Source organism: Hippopotamus amphibius, chromosome 4 (genome assembly GCF_030028045.1).
Source record: "Hippopotamus amphibius kiboko isolate mHipAmp2 chromosome 4, mHipAmp2.hap2, whole genome shotgun sequence".
Taxonomy (NCBI): domain Eukaryota; kingdom Metazoa; phylum Chordata; class Mammalia; order Artiodactyla; family Hippopotamidae; genus Hippopotamus; species Hippopotamus amphibius.
The window spans coordinates 107,132,128-107,153,510 of NC_080189.1; the positions used below are offsets into that span (position 1 = coordinate 107,132,128).

The 21,383-nt window shown below is 40.3% G+C and overlaps 1 protein-coding gene across 12 annotated transcripts in view; it reads left to right on the top strand.

Annotated features, from left to right (window-relative positions):
* ZMYND11 (zinc finger MYND-type containing 11) overlaps nt 1-21,383 on the top strand; it is a 118,211-nt gene that overhangs the window by 83,744 nt on the left and 13,084 nt on the right. For all 12 annotated transcript variants that reach the window (XM_057730539.1, XM_057730534.1, XM_057730541.1 and 9 more), the window contains 6 exons: nt 16,046-16,123; nt 16,581-16,673; nt 18,313-18,400; nt 18,961-19,016; nt 20,147-20,224; nt 21,073-21,191. In XM_057730539.1, the coding sequence (XP_057586522.1) occupies nt 16,046-16,123; nt 16,581-16,673; nt 18,313-18,400; nt 18,961-19,016; nt 20,147-20,224; nt 21,073-21,191 (512 nt within the window). The remainder of the gene's footprint in view (nt 1-16,045; nt 16,124-16,580; nt 16,674-18,312; nt 18,401-18,960; nt 19,017-20,146; nt 20,225-21,072; nt 21,192-21,383) is intronic.

Sequence of the window (21,383 nt, forward strand, 5' to 3'; positions counted from 1 at the left end):
GATTCTAGTGGAATTATAAATATCATTTTTGGTTGGTTTTTGGTTGATTTGTTTTTTTAAACAAGACTTCAAGTAAAGCTGTTTTTATTTTATTTATGTATTTATTTATTTATATTTTTGGTTGTGCTGGATCTTCGTTGCGGCACACGGGCTCTCTGGTTGAGGCGCACTCGGGCTCAGTAGTTGCCCTATGGCACACATGATCTTAGTTTCCCAACCAGGGATTGAACCCTCATCCCATGGATTGCAGGACGGATTCTTTACCACTGAACCACCAGGGAAGTCCCAAAGCTGTTTTTAATAATCTAACATGAGAGTGATCAGATTTAAATATTCTTGGACTAAGAGAACTAAGTCTATAGCCTGAAACTTAAAAATTATGGTTCTAAGTCAGCATAATGATCCCCTCTATTTTTCTTTTTAATTAATGTTTGGAGAATATATATTAATTAGATTTACTGATGAGGAATTTTGGAGTTAAGATGCCAGGGCCACATTTCAATACAGGTAAAAATAGTGGATAGAAGCCAATCTCTGCTATCTAAAATTGAAGATGAAAACATGTCTATACTTTATAGTGGTCAGAAGACTTGTTTTTATATAACCTCTGTCTCTTACAGCATTGAATAGCTTATCTCTCACTCAGCTGTCAGCTGTGTTACCAGATTCACTTCAGCTCAAGGATGTTTATCTTATATATCTGATGAATTCCAAAATATCTTAAGGCAATGATGGAAATTTTTCTCAATTTAAAATAGTGTTTTCAATTTTAAGAGTAAATCTCAAGACTCTCAGAACCGTGAGGATATTTCTTTGAAATGTCTGCCTTTCTAAACAATAATTAAACTATTACTTTACAAATACACTAGATTTTTATTGAATTGTAGCCTACGAATATCAGATTAGCGTTTTACTTCAAAAAAGTTCAAGTAATGTCCTATTTCACACTCTTGTTACTGAGAACTTTTATTTTTATTTTTTATTTTTTTCTGAGAACTTTAAAAAAAAATTCTTTTTTGTCCTTATTTCATTAGCTCACATACTTCAAATCTGTAGTTTTTTTGTTTTTTTTGTCTGTTTTTTGTTTTTGGCTGCGTTCGGTCTTCGTTGCTGCATTTGGGCTTTCTCTAGTTGTGGCGAGCTGGGGCTACTCTTCCTTTGCAATGTGAGGGCTTCTCAGTGTGGTGGCTTCTCTTGTTGCAAAGCACAGGCTGTGGGTGCTCAGGTTTCAGTAGTTGCAGCATGCAGGCTCAGTAGTTGTGGCTCATGGGCTCTAGAGTGCAGTCTCAGTAGTTGGGGCACACGGGCTTAGTTGCTCTGAAGCATGTGGGATCTTCCTGGACCAGGGATTGAAACTGTGTCCCCTGCATTGGCAGGTGGATTCTTAACCACAGCGCCACCAGGGAAGTCCCCTGAAAATTTTTATTAATTAAAAAAAAAAGAAAAGAATTTTCAATTACTTTTTTAAAAGTTTACTGTAAAAAAATTGAAATAATTTAGAGGAAGATAAAGCAAAAAAATAAAATTCCCAGAAATGTTCCCACGTTATAGGTGAATGTGCTCACAGATCTCTCTGTGTGCACACGCACAGCCATTCGTATCCGTTTGTGTAACTGGATGGGTCGAGGGCTGTGTGCACTGCTGGATGGTAGCCAGCTTGCTTCTACTCAGCAGTGTCCCAGACATCTTTTTTCTACAATGTGAAAAGGCTCCGTTGATGCACTTTTATGTTGTTTCCATGTGCTGTGTGAGCAGCAACAATGCACTGAAACTCACCTGTCAAGGGGGGGACACCAGTACCACAGTGTCCAGGATTGTGCCGCCTCACTTCCGCCTGGAAGATCAGTCTTCTCATCATAATTTACTTCTGTTAGAAACTGAAGTTTATATCTTGTTATATTTAGATATATTTGAATTTTATATTCCTGAAATAGCCATGAATTTTCCAGGAAGAAAAAGTGAGGAAACCATAACTTTTTTTTTTAAAGCTCTTTATTGGAATATAATTGCTTTACACTCTTGTACCAGTTTTTGAGGTACACCAAAGTGAATCAGCTGTATTTATACATATATCCCCATATCCCCTCCCTCCCGCGACTCCCTCCCACCCTCCCTGTCCTGGCCCTCTAAGGCATCACCCATCGAGTTGATCTCCCTTTGTTATACAGCAGCTTCCCACTAGCTAGCTATTTTACACTTGGTAGTGTAAATATGTCTATGCTACTTTCTCACTTCGTCCCAGTTTCCCCTTCACCCCCCTGTCCCCCCAACCTCATGTCCTCCAGTCCATGGTCTGCATCTGCATCCTTATTCTTGCCCTGTCACTAGGTTCATCAGTACCATTTTTTTTTTATTTTAGATTCCGTATATATGAGTTAGCATACAGTATTTGTTTTCCTTTTTCTGACTTACTTCACTCTGTATGACAGACTCTAGGTCTATCCACCTGATTACATGTAGCTCCATTTCATTCCTTTTAATGGCTGAGTAATATTCCATTGTATATATGTACCACATCTTCTTTATCCATTCATCTCTTGATGGGCATTCAGGTTGCTTCCTAACACCATACGCAAAAATAAACTCAAAATGGGTTAAAGACCTAAATGTAAGGCCAGACACTATAAAACTCCTAGAGGAAAACATAGGCAGAACACTCTATGACATACCTCAAAGCAAGATCCTTTTGGACCCACCTCCTAGAATCCTGGAAATAAAATCAAGAATAAACAAATGGGACCTCATGAAACTTAAAAGCTTTTGCACAGCAAAAGAAACCATAAACAAGACAAGAAGGCAGCCCTCAGAATGGGAGAAAATACTTGCCAGTGAAACAATGGACAAAGGATTAATCTCTAAAATATACAAGCAGCTCGTGCAGCTTAATACCAAAAAAGCAAATAACCCAATCCACAAATGGGTGGAAGACCTAAATAGACACTTCTCCAAAGAAGACATACAGATGGCCAATAAACACGTGAAAAGATGCTCAACATCACTGATCATTAGAGAAATGCAAGTCATAGCCACAGTGAGGTATCACCTCACTCTGGTCAGAATGGCCATCATCAAAAAATCTAGAATCGGGCTTCCTAGGTGGCGAAGTGGTTAAGAATCCGCCTGCCAATACAGGGGACACAGGTTTGAGCCCTGCTCCAGGAAGATCCTACATGCCGCGGAGCAACTAAGCCCATGCGCCACAACTATGAGCCTGTGCTTTAGAGCCCGTGAGCCACAACTACTGAGCCCATGTGCTGCAACTACTGAAGCCCACGTGCCTAGAGCCCATGCCCTGCAACAAGAGAAGCCACGGCAATGAGAAACCCGTGCACCACAATGAAGAGTAGCCCCCACTCACCACAAATAAAAAGAAAGCCTGCACACAGCAAAAAAGATCCAACACAGCCAATAAAATAAATAAATAAATAAATAAATAAATAAATAAATAAATTAATTAAAAAAAAAACTAGAAACAATAAATGTTGGAGAGGTGTGGAGAAAGGGGAACTCTCCTGCACTGTTGGTGGGAATGTAAGCTGGTACAGCCACTATGGAAAACAGTTTGGAGGTTCCTTAAAAAACTAAAAATAGAACTACCATATGACCCAGCAATCCCACTACTGGGCATATACCCAGAGAAAACCATAATCTGGAAAGAAATATGTACCATAATGTTCATTGAAAACCATAACTTTTAAGTGAAAATTGCTTTAAAGATATATCCTTTATTTACCTAAAGGATATATCTTTAAAACAAAATGTAGTCAATTATATATTTTATAAAGAATTAATTTACATATGTATGTGTAATTCTATTTAATTGCCTTCACAGGATAAATAAATTCATTGAAGTGAAATTCTTAAAGGATAGGCATATTTCAGTTTGTGATTAAAAATCACCAAGTTGTCCTTCAGAAGATTATATCCCTTTATACCAACATTGAAAGTATTTTCCAATTTTTTGTTACCAGTTTGATAGGCTCCAAATGGATATCTCATTTTAATGTTCCTTCATTTTTATTTGTATAGTTTCCAAGTTACAAAGTCAGTTTTTCCATGATGCTGTAGTTGCAGAAGGCAGCCCTGTGTGTGCACAAGAGTGTGTGCGTGTGTGTGTGCCTGTGAGCATGCGTGTGTATGCGGTGCCTGTCTGGTGTGAACACGCGTGTCTGAGGGTGTCTGTGTGTGCAGGCATGCATGTATATGTGTGTGGGTCCGGGTGCGTGCACTGCACGCTTGCCAGCCTCCAGCCCTGCTGGGAAACATCATGGTACTATTTGAATGATACCTACTTGGGTTTTTCAATACATAGGTAAGGTGACATCTTGTAGGAAGCCCTAAGACCACCCCTAGGTTGTCACCATGTTGCCTTTGAGATCATAGCTATGTGGTAGATCTTTCTGTGGGCGTGGAAATGTTCTCTCTTGCTGTCCCATAGGAGCCACTGGGCATGTGTCTTTTGAGTACGTGAGTGTGGCTTGGAGACCCAGGAACTGGACTTCAGTTTGGCACATGTGGCTTATGGCTACTTACTGTGTGAGACAGTGCAGAGTTATAGCTGCATATCTAAATGCCTATGCTACTCCCAGAGAAACATTTTTGGTATGAAATGTCAGCCTCATGAGTGGCCTGGCATTTGTTCTCCCCATCAAGCCATGGTTACGACTGGGAAGAATTCTAAAGGAAGGATATAAACCACCTGCCCCTCCTCTCCATAGCAGATTGTACAGCAAGCACTGCGTTGTGGCTGTGTAAGTTACAGTGTCATGTAATGTAATGTGCAGTGCACAGATTGATGGCTACAGTATTTGGTAGTTCTCTGTTTGCTCTGAAACTGCATCAGAAGATTAACTGCAGGGGTAAAAAAATCGTATAGCAAAACAAAATAGTTGGTACTTTCCAGGTTAACAATTCTGAGACAATAGTAAATAGTATTTTGAAAGAAGGCCCCTATTTCCTCCATCCTCTTTTTTTTTTTTTTTTAAATTATTATTGGTTGTGTCAGGTCTTCGTTGAGGCAGGTGGGCTCTTTGCTGCGGCGTGTGGGCTTCTCTCGTTGTTTCATGCAGGTCTTCTCTAGTTGAGGCATGTGGGCTCAGTAATTATGGTGTGTGGGCTCAGTAGTTGTGGTGCATGGGCTTAGTTGCCCCGTGGCATGTGGGATCTTAGTTCCCCAACCAGGGATCAAACCAGAGTGCCCTGGACCACCAGGGCAGTCCTCCTCCCTCCTCTTTTTTTTTTTTTAAGCTCTTTATTGGAGTATAATTGCTTTACACTGTTCTGCCCGTTTGTGCTGTACAACAGAGTGAATCAGCTGTATTTATACATATATCCCCATATCCCCTCCCTCCCACAACTCCCTCCCACCCTCCCTAACCTGGCCCTCTAAGTCATCACCCATCATCGAGTTTCTCTCCCTATGTTATGCAGCAGCTTCCCACTAGTTATCTATTTTATATTTGGTAGTGTATATATGTCAATGCTACTTTCTCACTTCGTCCCAGCTTCCCCTTCACCCCCCACCCCATGTCCTCAAGTCCATTCTCTACATCTGCATCTTTATTCTTGCCCTGTCACTGGCTTCATCAGTACCATTCTTTTAGATTCCATATATATGAGTTAGCATACGGTATTTGTTTTTCTCTTTCTAGCTTACTTCACTCTGTATGACAGACTCTAGGTCTATCCACCTCACTACAGATAACTCAGTTTCAATTATAGGGCTCTGAACTGTGCTCCCCTGGAAAGTACTAGAATGGAAAGCCTGCAGTGACCTCCTTGCCTCTTTTTTCATATTTGGTCCTCTATGCTGTCCCAGTGATATCCATCCAGAGATTTTTTTTTTTTAATTTGGAATATCATTATTTTTTTATTATTGAGGTATAGTTAACAGACATATGTTTCAAGTGTACAGCATAGTGATTCCCAGTTTTTAGAAGTTATATTTCATTTGGTTATTATAAATATTGGCTGTATTTCCTATGTAGTACTGTATATCCTTGTAGCTTACTTATTTTATGCACTGTAGTTTGTACCTCTTAATCCCTTACCCACATTTTAGGCTTTATTATTGTCTTATAAAAATGTTGTATTACTATTTATATTCTTAACGTCTTTGGTTCCCATTTATGACACACTTATTGTGACATATATGAAAGGATCAACTTAAGTCACAAAAGAAGAAGTACCATTCAAGGTATTGGATAGGGGATATATTATTCCAGTATGTTTTTAAAAACTATAAAATATTCATCTGCCCATAAATGTTTCATATGGTATTTTTCTCTGTTTAAGGGTCACAAATTTTAAAATCTGTGTTAATATACAAATTGTGTGGTGAATCAACTTAGCCTAGTAATAAAATACAGGAACACAAGAAAATGTAGAGGAAAATGAAGAAAAACTTATATGGGTGAATTTTACGTATTTAAGAATACTTTGGTTCTACGTCTAAAACGGAAAGCTCTCCCAAATTTGCAGTGCCTGATTCTCTGATCCCTGACTATTAGGCATCTAAGGAGATCCAAAGAAGGGAGCTAAACTAGTAGGATATTCCTAAAATCTTCCTACTACTGCAGCTTCCCTTTAAAATGGTTAGAATGAAGATGTCTATTTTACAGGAAACTTAATAGATATACAGAAAGAAGTCTATGGAAAGCACTTAAAATTAACTTTTAAATTGGATGTTAAGCCACAGGTACTGTTTTTTTTTTTTTTTTTCACATGGAGTATAATATACTCATTAGACAGCTACTGCAAACGAAGGAATTAACTGGTTTACTAAAACTAAACCAAGACTAAGTCACTGTTAGGAGGTCACCATGGGTACATACTGACTAGTCCGAGTTAACCTAGTTCTGGGTAAGTTTTATTGGAGTCATTTGCATTGTGACTCATGATGAAAGCTGTTTCTTGAAACTGGAGATAGAAATTTACTTCTGAATTCATTTTTCATTCTTTTGGGTTATGTGGGCAGTATAATTTTTTTAAATCTCGAAATTAAGAGGAATTCTCATTTAATGTTCAGAATGAAACAGGACAGAATGCTAAAGGAAAATATTTTGAACATATATTCTTTACTCTGTATCTACTGTGCAACTGTAACTATTCTTGCCTTCTGATTAGTCTTCCTTTTTAAATGAAATTTATTAATATTTTCACCCTGAAAGTAAGTATCTTTACCTTTAAGATACATAGTAACAATTCTGGAGTGGAGATTTGATTTTTAAATAAAATAGAAGAAGCATTTTTTAAAAATCTAGACAATCATAGTATTGAAAGCTACGAATGAACATTGAATATTTTTTTACAGTTTTTAAAGACAACTGGATTGTATTTTTATATTCACAAAAGTAGAAAATTAATTTTTAAAAAGATCTTTGAACCAATTACTTTTTATAAGGCAGTTTTGCTATTCATTTCAGACTTTACTAGAACAAAAAATAACGGAAACATTGATAAAGGATTTTTTAAATGGGATCTAGGATATAAAATTGTAAAATCTCAGGTATTGTTATATAATCTCTTTATAAAACTACCTGGACCTAAGCAAGAGAGAAAGAATTTACATACTTTCCACATCGCCATCCCACGATGAATTTAACAAGTCATAGTCAGAAAGGGTTGGAGGTGAGTGTGAAATGTTTGGGGTGTATTTTGTCCTTGTGATGTATCTTTTTAGTGGCTTTTTTAGAATCTTAATTGAACTTTATCTTTTATTCTTAGCTCTGAGGGATTACAGAGATAATAGTTGGGCTGGTCCCTATATCAGTATGGTTACAACTTAATCTAGATAAAGAGAAAGCTCACTTAGTGTCTCCAGTATTGATGTACTGAAAATATGTACAAAGTGTATACAATTTCCTTTTATTGTCTCTGCAGGTGATGAGGCAGGAAGGGAAGGAGTGAGGAGGCAGGCAGGTATTGTAGTGTTGGTTGGTTGTCAGCCTCATTAAGCAGAGAACCTGTGATACTCATTCCATGACCCCAGAGACACGTAAGTTATTTTCAGAAGAGACTGGAAAGGCTACTCCATTGAAGAATCCATCCTCCCTCTGCCTTTTGAATCTTGTTCTTTCTTTAAAGACTGGTGTTGGTAGAAGAGGGAAGGAACAAGTGGACACAGCCTGTTTTCCATAAACTCCTGAATGTCCCTTTCCTATTCTTAAATCCCTATAACATGCTGCAAGAGAGCTTAAAGTTACGACCAAAAGTAAATTTAATCTTGAATGAAGAACATAACACCCTTCTCTCTATAGCTAGTATTTTAGCAATTTCTGTGTGGATGTAGTGGATATGGAAATACTGCATGTTTTCACAACACCACTCAGTTGTGTGGCTTGTGAAATTAATTTGAAACTATACTTTAGTAGGTGGTAAATCACCCTAGACTGGCTGATACAAAGCTGATTATATCACCTGAACTTAATCAGAACCTCCCAACCTCAGAGAGCAAAGAGTTGACTTTGTAAAAATTAATAAATGTAGCTGAAGTAGCATTCAGTGCTGTTTTGTAAATCTGTGTGAACACGTCTGGAAACCCTGTGCATTAGTGATTCTGTAGGAAGCTTCTCAAGGAGGAAGAGCATGAGAGTGGAGTCATGTTTGCCAGCACACTCCAAGGATCCACCTCAAGACATTCTTTGTGGTTTGAGTTATCCTCCAAGTTCAGCTTTTACCTATGAGTAAGAAGGCATATTTGTGACAGCTTAGGGGAGATTTTTAAACTTCAGTTTAACGTAAATTAAAAACAAAACCAAAAAACTATGGCCAGAAACTCAAGCGCAAATGATTGTTGCTGGGCTGGCCATGGAGGTGCAGGATGGAGTTGTAGGGAGTCATGCATTCCAGACGCAGAAGTGTTTCATCAGGTCCCTGTGCTGGTGCTGCCAGCGGGTGCGGTGTTCTGCTCTTGTGGAGGAGGGTTCATTTTACGGTACTGGGGTGAACAAGACTGAACATAGGTATATTCCTAGAAAATTGTTTTAGAAAGTGGTTGTCACGGATGAGCCCACTGGGGTCCCAGTGATACAGAGGAGAAGTGGCAGGGCTTGGGGCCACTCCTGCCAGACCAGCTCTACTATTAGTCTGAGATAATTGGGTTTCTTATGAATTCTTTGATTCGTTTGTATTCCAGCATTACAAGTGGTTACAGAGAATACTGTAGAGCCTCTGATTTCCATAACATAGGCAATTTATGTGCAGCTAAAATTCATTGTGTTCCCTTTCTATTCTGTGATTAAAGATAGTTACAGAGGAGAGCTTGGAGCTTCCTGGTTCCTCAGACAGCTAGCTAATTTATATGCAGACTAGCCTTTCTCCAACAAGCTCCAGAGGCCATCTGTAGCAGAGTCCCTGGATATGCTTGTTTAGAGCACATCCTTGGGGTCGAGGCTGAGGAATCTGCTTGCCTGCAAGTACCCCAGATGACTGTAAGCTCACTAACATCAAGTGAGCCTCTGGTTGTTAGAGGCCATCAGCCGCATTTGGGTGTCATCTGACAGTGAAAAGGGGTACACACCAGAAGTTAACAGAATGGTTTATAGCGGCCAGAATGTGCTAAGACGGCTTGGGTGTGAATAAGAATTTCACATTTTGGAAGAATCTTGTATTGTTGAATTCAACTACATGGAATTTTTTTCTAGTAGGCAATGAAGTTGGTTAGTAATGACTGCCATTAGTGCAATTCAGCTAGTATTTATTGAGTGTTTACTGTGTAACAGATACTGTACAAGGCCCTGGCAAAAGCACACTGAACTAGAGCATCATGGACCTGCTGTCCAGGACGTACAGTCCAGGGGTTGGCAGACTGTGACCCGTGGGCCAAATCAAGCCCACACCTGTTTCTACTGCTCGTGAGCTGAGGGTGGGATTTTTATTGTTAAACGGTTGAAGAAAAAAGAGAAAAATAGTATTTTGTGACGTGAAAATTATAAGAAATTAAAATTTCAGTATCCACACATTTTATTGGAATATAGCCCTGCTCATGGAAGGCGTGCATTACTCATGGCTGTTTTCTCATCACAGTAGCAGGGCTGAGTAGTCGAGATAGCCACCCACTCAATGTCCTCCAAGTGTAAAAAAGTGACCACCTGGCCCCTCACAGACGTTTGCCTGCCTCTGGCCCAGCCTGCTGTGGGAAGAACATTCTGGGTGTTGGGAATCCCCAAGAAAGTGGGAAGCCCTTGTTGACAACAGACTTGGGGGCTTGGATTTGGCGAGGTGAACAGCACACATATATTACCTAAGGAAAAAACACCAGGATTTCTGATTTTACACTTCTTCCTTTCTTTTGCATACTTGGTGTGCAGAAGTGGTATTTCTCTGCTAAAATATGTTTCTACAACTGAAGTGCCCTGTGTTTCTAGGGCACATGGAAAATCCCAGACCATTCAGTCCTGAACGTTCCTTCAAATAATGGTACTTGGGCATCATTATCGACAGTCAGCTGTGGATAAACCTTGGCAGGATCAAAACTTGTTCCTTCTTCCAACCAGAGACACTGTAAAGGCACTGAGTATGGCTGAATTACTTTATTCCTGTTTCGTCTATAGTATCTGCCTAGACTCATCTGATTTGCTGTAATCCAGCAATTATTGTAACAGGCTTAAGAATTCCTTACTCAAGAAGATACTCAAGATTTTCTGTTATTTTTTCCCTTAAAGGGAAGTAGCCCTTTGGTTATCTCTCATGTACCTAAGCGCATCTCGGGTTAGCGGATGTCTCATCCACCTGTGTAACAGCTCCAGCCATGTGATTACTGTCATCCAACAATGGTTGCAACAATGTGGGGCGTATAACAGGAAGTTTTGATCTGTATTGTTTGTAGATACTGAGCACAGTCACTCCTGTGTGCAGCAGGTGGCACAAGCAGTTACCAGGACTTCCTGGGCTTCGCTCTGATGGACCCTGAGCTGTGCACTCTTACCAAGCAGCCTTTACTGAGGAGCCCTGAGGCCTACGGATAGAGGATAGGTGCAGTTCTTCACAGCTGAGAAAGAATTGGATTTAAAATAATTTGCAGGTTTTATACAGCACAGTTTTTATGTTTTTCTTACCTTGTTGTCAAGAGTTATCTACTTAATTGTGTTACATGCAGAATGGTGTTTACCTTAGAAGCTACTCCTTTCCTTTTTGTTAGTTGTAAGTGGCTTTTTCTCAAGCCGTATCAATGTCCTGGTTTGGCCAGCAGGCACTAACTCACTCTGCTGTGAATGTCACGTAAGGCAGCTCACAACACGTTACCTAAGAAGTCCCCAGACATTTTAAGGTGCAGCCCTGGACAGAGTGTGTGCTCTGTTGATTTCTTTCATGAAATGCCAGATCTCTAAATTATAACCGGAAAGTGTTAGGAAGAAAGTCCACAAGTTTAGCAAATGTGAAAGCATCTTATGACAAATGCTTCGTCCCTACAAATTGCTGGAAGAGATTTTGCATCTGTTCAGAATCTTCTCTTTTGTTTCTTCCCTTCTCTGAGCAAGTGCCTCAGCCCACACATGTGAGAAGTGGGCTCCCCCAGCCTCCTGGATACACCTACAGCTGCAGTGTTCACAAGCGTTTCAGTTCTTGCCTTACATTTTCAGTAGAATCCCGTGTTGGTCACGAGAAAAGGTGTATTGGGCAGCCAGTAAAAAACTAAAGTAACATAGAGGCTTTCAACAAAATAATCCTCCTTGGATATGAAACTTCCTCTGGTGACTCCTTATAGAGCCAGAATCATTGAAGTTTCTAATACATTAACTGAAAAAAACCAACAAATAGTTAAAACATAAGAGAGGTGTGAGCAAGTGGACAGGCTTCTAGATCCGGTGTCACTTGAGAAGCCAGCTTCGCAGCTCTGCTTCCTGATCTTCTCAGGACAGCAGCAGGGGTGAGCTGGGCAGCAGCATGCGTTTGTGTAAGGAAACAGCCTCTTTCATGATGCCGTGCCGTGGTTCTCAGTTAGAACTGCCTGTGAGAAACATCTGGGGTGTTAGGACTGCCAGTGCCCAGGCTCCTCTGTAAACCAGTGTCTGCACCGTCCCTGGACAGTGGTGGCTTTTTCTTTGGAGAGAACATTTACATCGCAGTAATCTGCACGTGTCTTGAATGTGCCACATGAGAAATAGACAAATGCACATGTAGCTGTGCACCCGAGTCCCGCAGACGTGACTGCTGAATCCCACCCTGTTCCAGGGGAGCGTCGTACTCATTAGTGTTCATCAGATAAGTTGTGCCTTTTTCAGAACTTTGTATAAATAGACGTTAGGTGTTTTGTTTTTTTTAAGCTCTTTATTGGAGTATAATTGCTTTACACTGTTTTGCCAGTTTGTGCTGTACAACAAAGTGAATCAGCTGCATTTATACATATATCCCCATATCCCCTCCCTCCCACCCTCCCTAACCGCCCCCTAAGTCATCACCCATCGTCGAGTTGATCTCCCTGTGTTATGCAGCAGCTTCCCACACATTACCTGTTTTTAAAAGGCTTTCCCAGGCAGTTCTAATGCACCACCAGAGGTGGTCAACACTGAAATGCTGTCTAAATCCGGGTGGTACTTTGTAAAGTGGGCAGGAGATCTTTCTAGGAGATCTTTCTCCAACAGCCAGAGTTGGAGCTGTGAAGGGTGGGGGTGGGTCATATCCTTTTAGCCACAGAAGTTATCCATCCCCTTTATTTCCTTTTACATTTTGCTGAAATAGTCACTTTTCCAAGCATATGCCACCACTTTTAATTGTACACTGAAGAGGAGATACTCTACACCTTACTCTAAGCAAATTTAAACATGATACAAAATCAGATTTGTATTCTCTAATGTATCCTTTATTATAGCTTTGTAAAATTAAGGCCCTCGGCCTGAACTCAGTACACGTGGAGTCTTCCCAGAAAGAAAGATTGCTGCACGTGGTTATACTAAATTATCAGTTAATCTAAACCTGTTTAAACAGGTGAAACCAAAGTAAAAGCATTCTAAGAGAATGTGATACTCATGTATTTTGTAGATTCTCTATGGAAATGAAATAGGAACTGAAAGTAGATCTTTATTTAAACAGGGGAATTACATGAACTATGTAATGCACAGCTACCTAAACTTAAGCAAAGTCAAATAGGGTTTCCCCTACTGTTTCAAAAAGTTTCAAAGAAAGAACCAGCTGGTTAGGATGTTTTAGCTGTACAGGCATACCTTGGAGAGATTGCAGGTTTGGTTCCAGACCACAGCATTAAAGCAGATATCACAGTCAAGTGAGCTGCACAGATTTGTTGGCTTCCTGATACATAAAAGTTATGTTTACACTGCGCTGTAGTCTCTGAAGTGTGCAGTAGCATCATGTCAGAAAAGGTACACACCTTACTTAAAACGTACTTTATCGCTAAAAAAGGCCAACCATCACATAATCGTTTCTCCATAGTAACATCAAAAATCACTCATCACAGATCACCATAACAAATATAATAATATTGAAAAAGCCTGAAATATTATGAGAATTCCTACATGCGACCTAGAGACACAAAGTGAGCAAATGCTGCTGGAAAAAGGGCCCCATAGATTTGCTTGATGCAGGGTTGCCACAACCTTCAATTTGTAAAAGCACAGTATCTGTGAAGTGCAGTACAGCGAGGTGTGCCTGTAGAGAGATTCTGATGCTGGCACTGCATAAATGTCACCCGCAGAGAAACACTGAATTGCTGTATTTTCTAAGGTTCGAAAACCAAAAGGGGTTGGATTCCGACTAGCAATGAAGTACTTCGTAGGTTGATGTTGAGAGCGCAGAAGGGAAAAAAATATACTCCTGTGCGTGTAGAACACACAGCAGCCCTGGAGCAGAGGAGGCCTCGAGCACCCTTTCCCAAGGTCGCCTCTCAAGGGACTGCAGCTGTCCTAGCACTAGTGGCCATTGGCTTCAACAGCGTTCATTGCCTGGTTGAGCTCCAGGTGTTCAATGGGAGACCCAGAGAGGAGAGTGTTCCCACCCTGCTTAGTTTGGCACAATTTTTAGTGGGCATTAAAGTACTATTTCAGCGCTACATCCAGTGCTGGTTGTGTGTTTCGCCTGAATAATGTGTTAGCTGTTAAAGACCCACGGCCCCACAGACAGTGCTACAGGAGCTCCAGCCTAATGTAGGTGCTGCTACACCTGTGTTTACACGGGTGTGTGATTTAATGACCAGAAGGGTATTTGGGATCAGCAGTGTCAGTGCTCCCAAAACACCTCAGAATTGGCATGGTAGAGCATGTTGTTGGAAACATTTGGTTTTTTCGTTTGTTTGTTTCTCGCTGTGCCACACGTCTTGCAGGATCTCAGTTCTCCAACCCGGGGGTTTAACCCGGGCCATGGCAGTGAAAGCCCCGAATCCTAATCATTAGGTCACCAGGGAACTCCCTGGAAACATTTGTTTTTATTCTCTCTTTTTAAGGGAATATAGATTTCCCAAGAGGTAAGGAAAAAGCCTCCTTGGCCTTCTTACCCTTTCTTCACTATATCCAACAGATAATCAGGCTGTTTAGCATAGAAAGCAGTGCATGGAGGGATGGCCCTGCTAGCAAGAGCATTTATGCACAAACGTTAGTAGCCGAGCATGTTTGAGATCCACTGTTTTACTCAGGCTTACAGGAGGGAGCAGCTAATAGTTCTCACATGTTTGTGTGCCTGGGACTCACTGGGGATTTTGTTTAAAGTGAGAATTTACAAGCTACGTCAAAGTCCCTTTCCCCAAAGATTATAAAACCTGGGGTTCAGGATACATGCATTTTAAAGGTCACATCTGCACCGTTAGTACTTGGTCTTGGCCATATGTCACAGCCACCTGAGGAATTAACAGTAAATGAATGAACACACACATGCAGAATTTTCCCTTAGAAATTCCAGTTCAGATGCTCAGGGGTAGAGCCCAACTGCATTTTATGGGAGTCCACCAGTGTACCTGGGGTATGAGAAGAACTGCTCTGTAATAAAACTGCACAGGTCGTAGAATAAAGGAGAGGAAGGAGAGCACTGGCTGTACATTGCCAGAGAATCCAAGTGAGGAGGGTCGGAGGGGATCATGTCAAACACGAGGTGTATGGAAGGAAGTCTCCAGCTCAGAAAACGCTTGTCCACTTTTTATTCAGATATTTTAATGTTGTGTGTGTATAATCACTTTGCTTAAGCCATAGCTAAGCTTTCTCATTTACATGAGAAATGTCTGCTCCTTCTTTAGCATATTGAGATGACTTTCTGTGTGTAAAATTCTTTTGGGAGCAAGTAATAATACCACTGGGAAGAGACTCATAATGTAGTGGCCTGAGAAAATTAAAGCATCTGTTAAATAGTGGCCCAAACCTACTCATCCTCTGCAGTGCACTTTACTTATGGTCCAGTGTCTGTCGTGGTATCTTAACCTTGACTAAGGATGTGGGAACATTGGTCCTTGTTTCTTAGCTGTCTAGAAATGACATAAAAGGTAAAATCCTGTTTTTTTTTTTTCTTTTTGTAAAGCTAAATTTTCTGAGAGATAAATTAAGGAAGCTAATTAGCTTCTAGGCAAGACCAAGAGAAATTGAAGTTATTACTGAAGAGCTCCATGAGACTTTGCAATGGGTAGTAGATGTGTGTGCTGCAGTGCACATCATACCTGAGTGACGCAGACTTTTAATAGCGTGTAATTATGTTGAAATTCACCCTTCAACATTGCTATTTTGAAATATTCCCTAAAGGGTTTCAGCCATTGATTTTTTGAATAAAATAAGTGATTCTACATTATATCATTAGTATCGCTACTGTCATTACTCCTTTCCTTCTGAAAACTGGTTGAAGTTTTAAAACATCGAGAAAAGAAAAAAAGCATAGTTCTCTAAGTTACTATGTCAGGGACAGTATAATACTTTCCAGTTCTTACCTCGTTACGTGAAATGCTCCTTTTGGTATGCAAATTTTGAAGATTTCTCTGCATCAGATATGTTGGAAATATTACATATTTTAAGAAAATCTTTGCATACTATATAATCTTTTATATATAGACATCTTTTACAAGAATATAGACTTATAAATGATCAGATTTTATCTTGGCCTTTTCTGTTTCCAACAGAGCATCAAGAAGAAAAATACGAACAAGCAGGAGATGAGCACGTACCTGAGGTTCATCGTCTCCCGCATGAAGGAGCGGGTGAGTGCGGGGGCCTCTCAGAATCGCCCAGAATATGCTTCACTCTGGCTCATTTCTTAAAAGTTGCTGACCGACAAGTAACTGCATAGAGCAGTGTGAGGGGTGGAAACCACTGCTGTCCTGTTTCTTTTGTGCAGTGAATAGTTCTGCAAAAGGCTTTTAGATTTGCTTTGTCTTTGTTTTCAACACAGGCATTTCTTTAACTGTATTAGATTAGAAACATTTACATTTTAAAATTCCATTTATCAGAATGAACATTTTCATTGATAATTAGTGTTTAAAATGAAACTGAATTTCCCCAAATAACTGTTCTTCCTATTCAGACCTTAAGGAATGCCACATTAAACTGCACTGCATGTACATTTTTCGTTGCCTCGTAAGGTACTTGTTGTTTGGAAATTGATGTTTTACCCTTTCTCTAGCCGCGCTTGAACTGATGTGTCTCGTGACCTTTCAGGCTATTGACCTTAATAAAAAGGGGAAGGACAACAAACACCCCATGTACCGGCGGCTGGTGCACTCGGCGGTGGACGTCCCTGCCATTCAGGAGGTAAAGCTCCCTGACAGCACAGCCCTGGTCGTGCATCTGCCGGCCCTCCTGCCTGAGCAGCTGCCCTTGTGAATGGCCTGTGTGGCTTCCTCTTGTGAGCTTTAGGGGTCATCTTCCAAGAGGCTTGGTTTTCAGCAACCTGTAGATCCTTGATACTCGTTGATTAAAGAAAATGTATTGTAGCCTGGTCAGTGTAATGTTCCGAATGTAATTGACATGTGGATGTGGTTTCCTAGTTTTAGCAGCAGTAGGTAGGAGTTTCTTGCAAGAGAAGATTAGAGCATAGAACTGATCTAGGGTCTTGGGAAACAATGACATACACTTGAACAAAACAAAGATTTTAACTAGGAAACTTAATCCTTCTTTAACGAAGTTCTTTTACCTACTCTAGCCGAGGATTGTTAATGAGTTTGTTAATACTTAATTACAAATTACAATAAAATCCAATGAACACTTAGACCTGTTTCCCGTTAGGTGTGCAGATTTACTAATTCTGTACCTGTGTATCATTTTGAAGTTTTAAAATCTTATGGTTGGCCATAATAGGGAGACCAGTGAGGAAGACCAAAGGTGTATCATTTCAGTGGAAGAAAGGGGTAAATGAAGGTATTCATAAAAACGAGCAGTTTTAATGTTACCTCCTACCCCTAGATTGCACAGTGGGCATAGCCCCTTTTCCTGACGCTGAGCCTCCGCCAGCAGTGGAGAGCTCAGCTGCCCTCCCCGTGTGGCCCTCCCCACGTCCTGCAGTCTGCCCCTCTTGGCTCCACGGAGCACACTGGCTGAGCTGATGGTGTTGCCCGCGAGCGGAAGCCCCGGAAGGGCGACGAAGAGGAAGACGTGGTTTTTATGCTTTCAGGAGCGTACAGTCCAGACCAGATGCGGGCTGTCATGGTGCTTGGGGACTGCTGGGTGCAGGTGTGCCCACCTGGGCGTCGGCAGGTGGCCTGGGAGCCCTAGACAGTGCCAAGGCCTGAATGCCCCCATGCCCAAGACCGTGAGAAGTTCAGGGTGGAGCTCGGATATCAGTATTCATAAAAGAGCCCTGTGACCCTCGATGCCAGACAGAACCATCGATTGCCTTGGTGCATAGAGGACCGCCCAGGACTTTATTTTAGAATTATTTATTCATCAGCATCTAGTCCCAATTCACAATTATAACCATATCTTCTTTGTGGTAACGGTAAACTGTCACAGAGGCTAACGGCTCTTTCTTCTTTCATTTTTTATTCTCCTGAGTTATAAAGATGGGAGGTATGTAGTTAGGGTCTCATCAACCCCACTGACTAAAGCTTTCGTTATTTACAACACTTAGCAGCAGCTTTTACTAAGCATCAGTTGTAACAGAATGAGACGTTCCCGCTTCACAGTTCACGCTAGTGAATACGTATCGCAGACAGTGTGGTTGCAGGATGTGGGATCTGCCTGTAGCAGTCTAACTGCAGATGGAGTTGTGGGGTTCTTCCGTGTGCAGGCGGGGTTGTGGGGTTCTTTTGTGCACATTCTGTTAGTACCATGGGACACAGGAGCAGTCACAGCCATTCTGGAAAAGTCTGCTGTTTCCCACACTCTAAGGCTATGATGCCAACACGTGTTTTCACCATTAACCCTTTGACATTTTGTTTTGTCTCCTCTGCAGAAGGTGAACGAGGGGAAATACCGAAGTTACGAGGAGTTCAAAGCCGACGCACAGTTGCTTCTCCACAACACAGTGATTTTCTATGGAGGTTGAATATTTTTTCTTTCTTTGTGTAGTTTTTTTTATTCATACAGTTTACATTCCATGTTGAGAAATATCTTTTATAAAACATTACATTAAAACAATACCTGAATGATCTGTAAGTAAGAAATAATGTCAGGGTTTAAATTTAAAAATATTTAGTAATATAGTTATAACTTATAGACTTGACTGGCCAAAAGCAGAACTCTAGTACACTAAATGATGAGGATGTTATTATTATTCATAGTTTTATATTTAAACTTATAAACTCAGTTGAAAGGCTTTTTATGAGCACTTTGATTACTTTTGATTTTCCCCATTAATATCCCCTCATTCAAAAGCAGTGAAGGAGGCCCATCTGTACCCTAGAGTATTACGTTATGGTGATATAAAATTAAAGCTGCCTATAGAATTTTACTGCCTGAATTTTATTTTAAATACGCGTTTTTGTTTTAAATGCTGTATGTCCACTTTTGTTAAACTGAAAGAAAATTTAAATGGCTGTATTAATTTCGGTAGTCTTGTGTTTCTAGATTACTGGTAATAGATATCTGTCTTTAATTACAGCAGACAGTGAGCAAGCTGACATAGCAAGGATGCTCTATAAAGACACATGTCATGAGGTACTATCCACGCCTAATAATTAAACTCTTGCTTTATTCCACATTAATCTGTTTCAGAATTCCACTCTGATATATACATTTTAATTTTGCCATGTTCTTTACATATAATTTTATTTCCATGTTTGACATACATGGGACATAATGCAAATAGAGGGGGAAGAATTCTGGCAGAACTATTTTCAGAGAAGTCCTAGCAGTTACATGTAGTTACTAAGTACCTTCTACTAGTTAGAAGAAAAGGAAACTTTGTTTTCTCTTCTTTACCCTAAAGAGTATTAGTTGCATAACTGCTTGTAAATGTGTTGCACTGGGCAGGCACTCAATAAATGTTACCCTCTTTGAATGAAAGGTTCAAATTTGACTTCTTACTACACTACCCAGGCAAAAAAGCAACCAAACAACAGCATTCATATTTATATAAAAAAATGAAATATATATTTAGGGAAGGGTCTTTTGAGTGATTTTTCTTATTTGAAACTCTCATCTATAACCATACTATCTTTGCAAAGTGTCTCAATTTATATAAAAAATTTTGTTTCTTGATTGCATTTCAAATATGACTTTTTTTTTTTATTCGTTAAACATATTTATTGAGTGTCTGCTTTGTGCTGTGTTGGGAGGAGTAAAATGGGGATCAGCATGCTGGCTTCCCGCTCACACAGCTGTATTCTGAAGAGGGAGACTCAAGAAAAGAACAGACAAAATAGGTTTCTTTACAAGTTCTAAGTGTTATGAAAGACAACAGGACTACAGTGGAGAATGAGGCACAGTGAGGACTGCCTTTATGGGTAGCGGGTGTTTTAAATGGGTAGATCAGAAGGTGTTTCTGAGGAAAGAGCCTTTAATCTGAGTGTTGAACTGGAAAGGTATCAGTGAGGCTGGGAAGCAGAGGTCATATGTGGTGGCCCCTCCAAGGAATCTGTCGTCTATTCCAAGTGCAATCTGGGAACTCTGGAAGGTTCCAACAAGAAGGTGGCAGGATCTTCTGGTATTTATTATTCATTGGAACATTAGAATTTTAAGCTTGAGGAACAAACTTGAAGACTGTATACCCGGAAGAATGTTACTTTGCATGGATCCGTTTTATATCGTTTTATGCATGTGTGTAAACAGTTGCTTTTCTTTTTCAGCTGGATGAACTACAGCTTTGCAAGAATTGCTTCTATTTATCAAATGCTCGTCCTGACAATTGGTTCTGCTATCCTTGTGTATGTGAAATTTTGAGATTTTTTTTTTTTGCCTCTTAAGTGTCTGATGTACTGCTCTAAGGAAGTTTATTTCCAGTTTGCTTGAAGATTATAATCCTTCTAAATACTTTTTTGTCTCATAGTATGTATGGTTTTAATGAGTATAAAAACTGAAGCATGGGAAAAACAACTTGGGGTCAGTATCCATTTCTGGCTTTAAAATGAGGCCCTCAAGCGTAGAAATAAACATTGAATCCCTTAACACATAAAGTAAAAATTTGCTTTGCCTTTCATTCTCGCACAAGAAATCTAAGTATATATACTTACAGCTGTGTGATTTCCCCTAAAATGGCATGATTTTAAGGGGCAGCACCCACCCCCCCACCCCATGGCGTAAGAGCCTGCCTGAGAGCCCCCCCGTCCGAGACGTTACTGTGCTCCCCAGTCACTTGAGGATCTCGTTAAAATTTGCATCTCTGTCTTGGTAGACTGGTAGGAGGGCCTAAAATCCTCTCATTTTGTACTGGTTCTCAGGTTGGACTGTATTTCCTAAAGCAGAGTTAGGGCGTTCTGTTTGCCACTGTTACTGACGTGGCCTTTGGCTCCATTCCAGAGTGCCACTGGCTCTCAGAGACTTTTCAGTGTCTTTTCTGAGAAATGAAGGTCCACATTGCTTATGCAAATTTTAATTTTTTGGTGTTTTTCTTGGAGGCAAAATCAGTCAATCCTGCGGTGGGGGTAAGTTCTGTGTATTCAGGAGTTAGAAAAAAAAATATTTTCAAAATAATGGATTATACTTGACTGAGTAGTTCAGTATTAATGATATATTTAATACTTTAATATGACAAGGTAAAATGTTTTATTTCCAGATACCTAATCATGAACTGGTTTGGGCTAAAATGAAAGGTTTTGGATTCTGGCCAGCCAAAGTCATGCAGAAAGAGGACAATCAGGTTGACGTCCGCTTCTTCGGGCACCACCACCAAAGGTAATCATGTGCAGCCATCGCCCCTAGGCCTCGAGGAGTCCTGGGTCCAGTCCTGCTGTGACCAGTGCTCTGGGGGCTTTGCTATCAGAAACAGTGTGAAGTATATTTTAAATTGAAAAACAAATCAGCACATGACTGGGCAGCTAACACTGATTTCTTATACATGGTATTTCTGGGTGTATTTCAGATAGT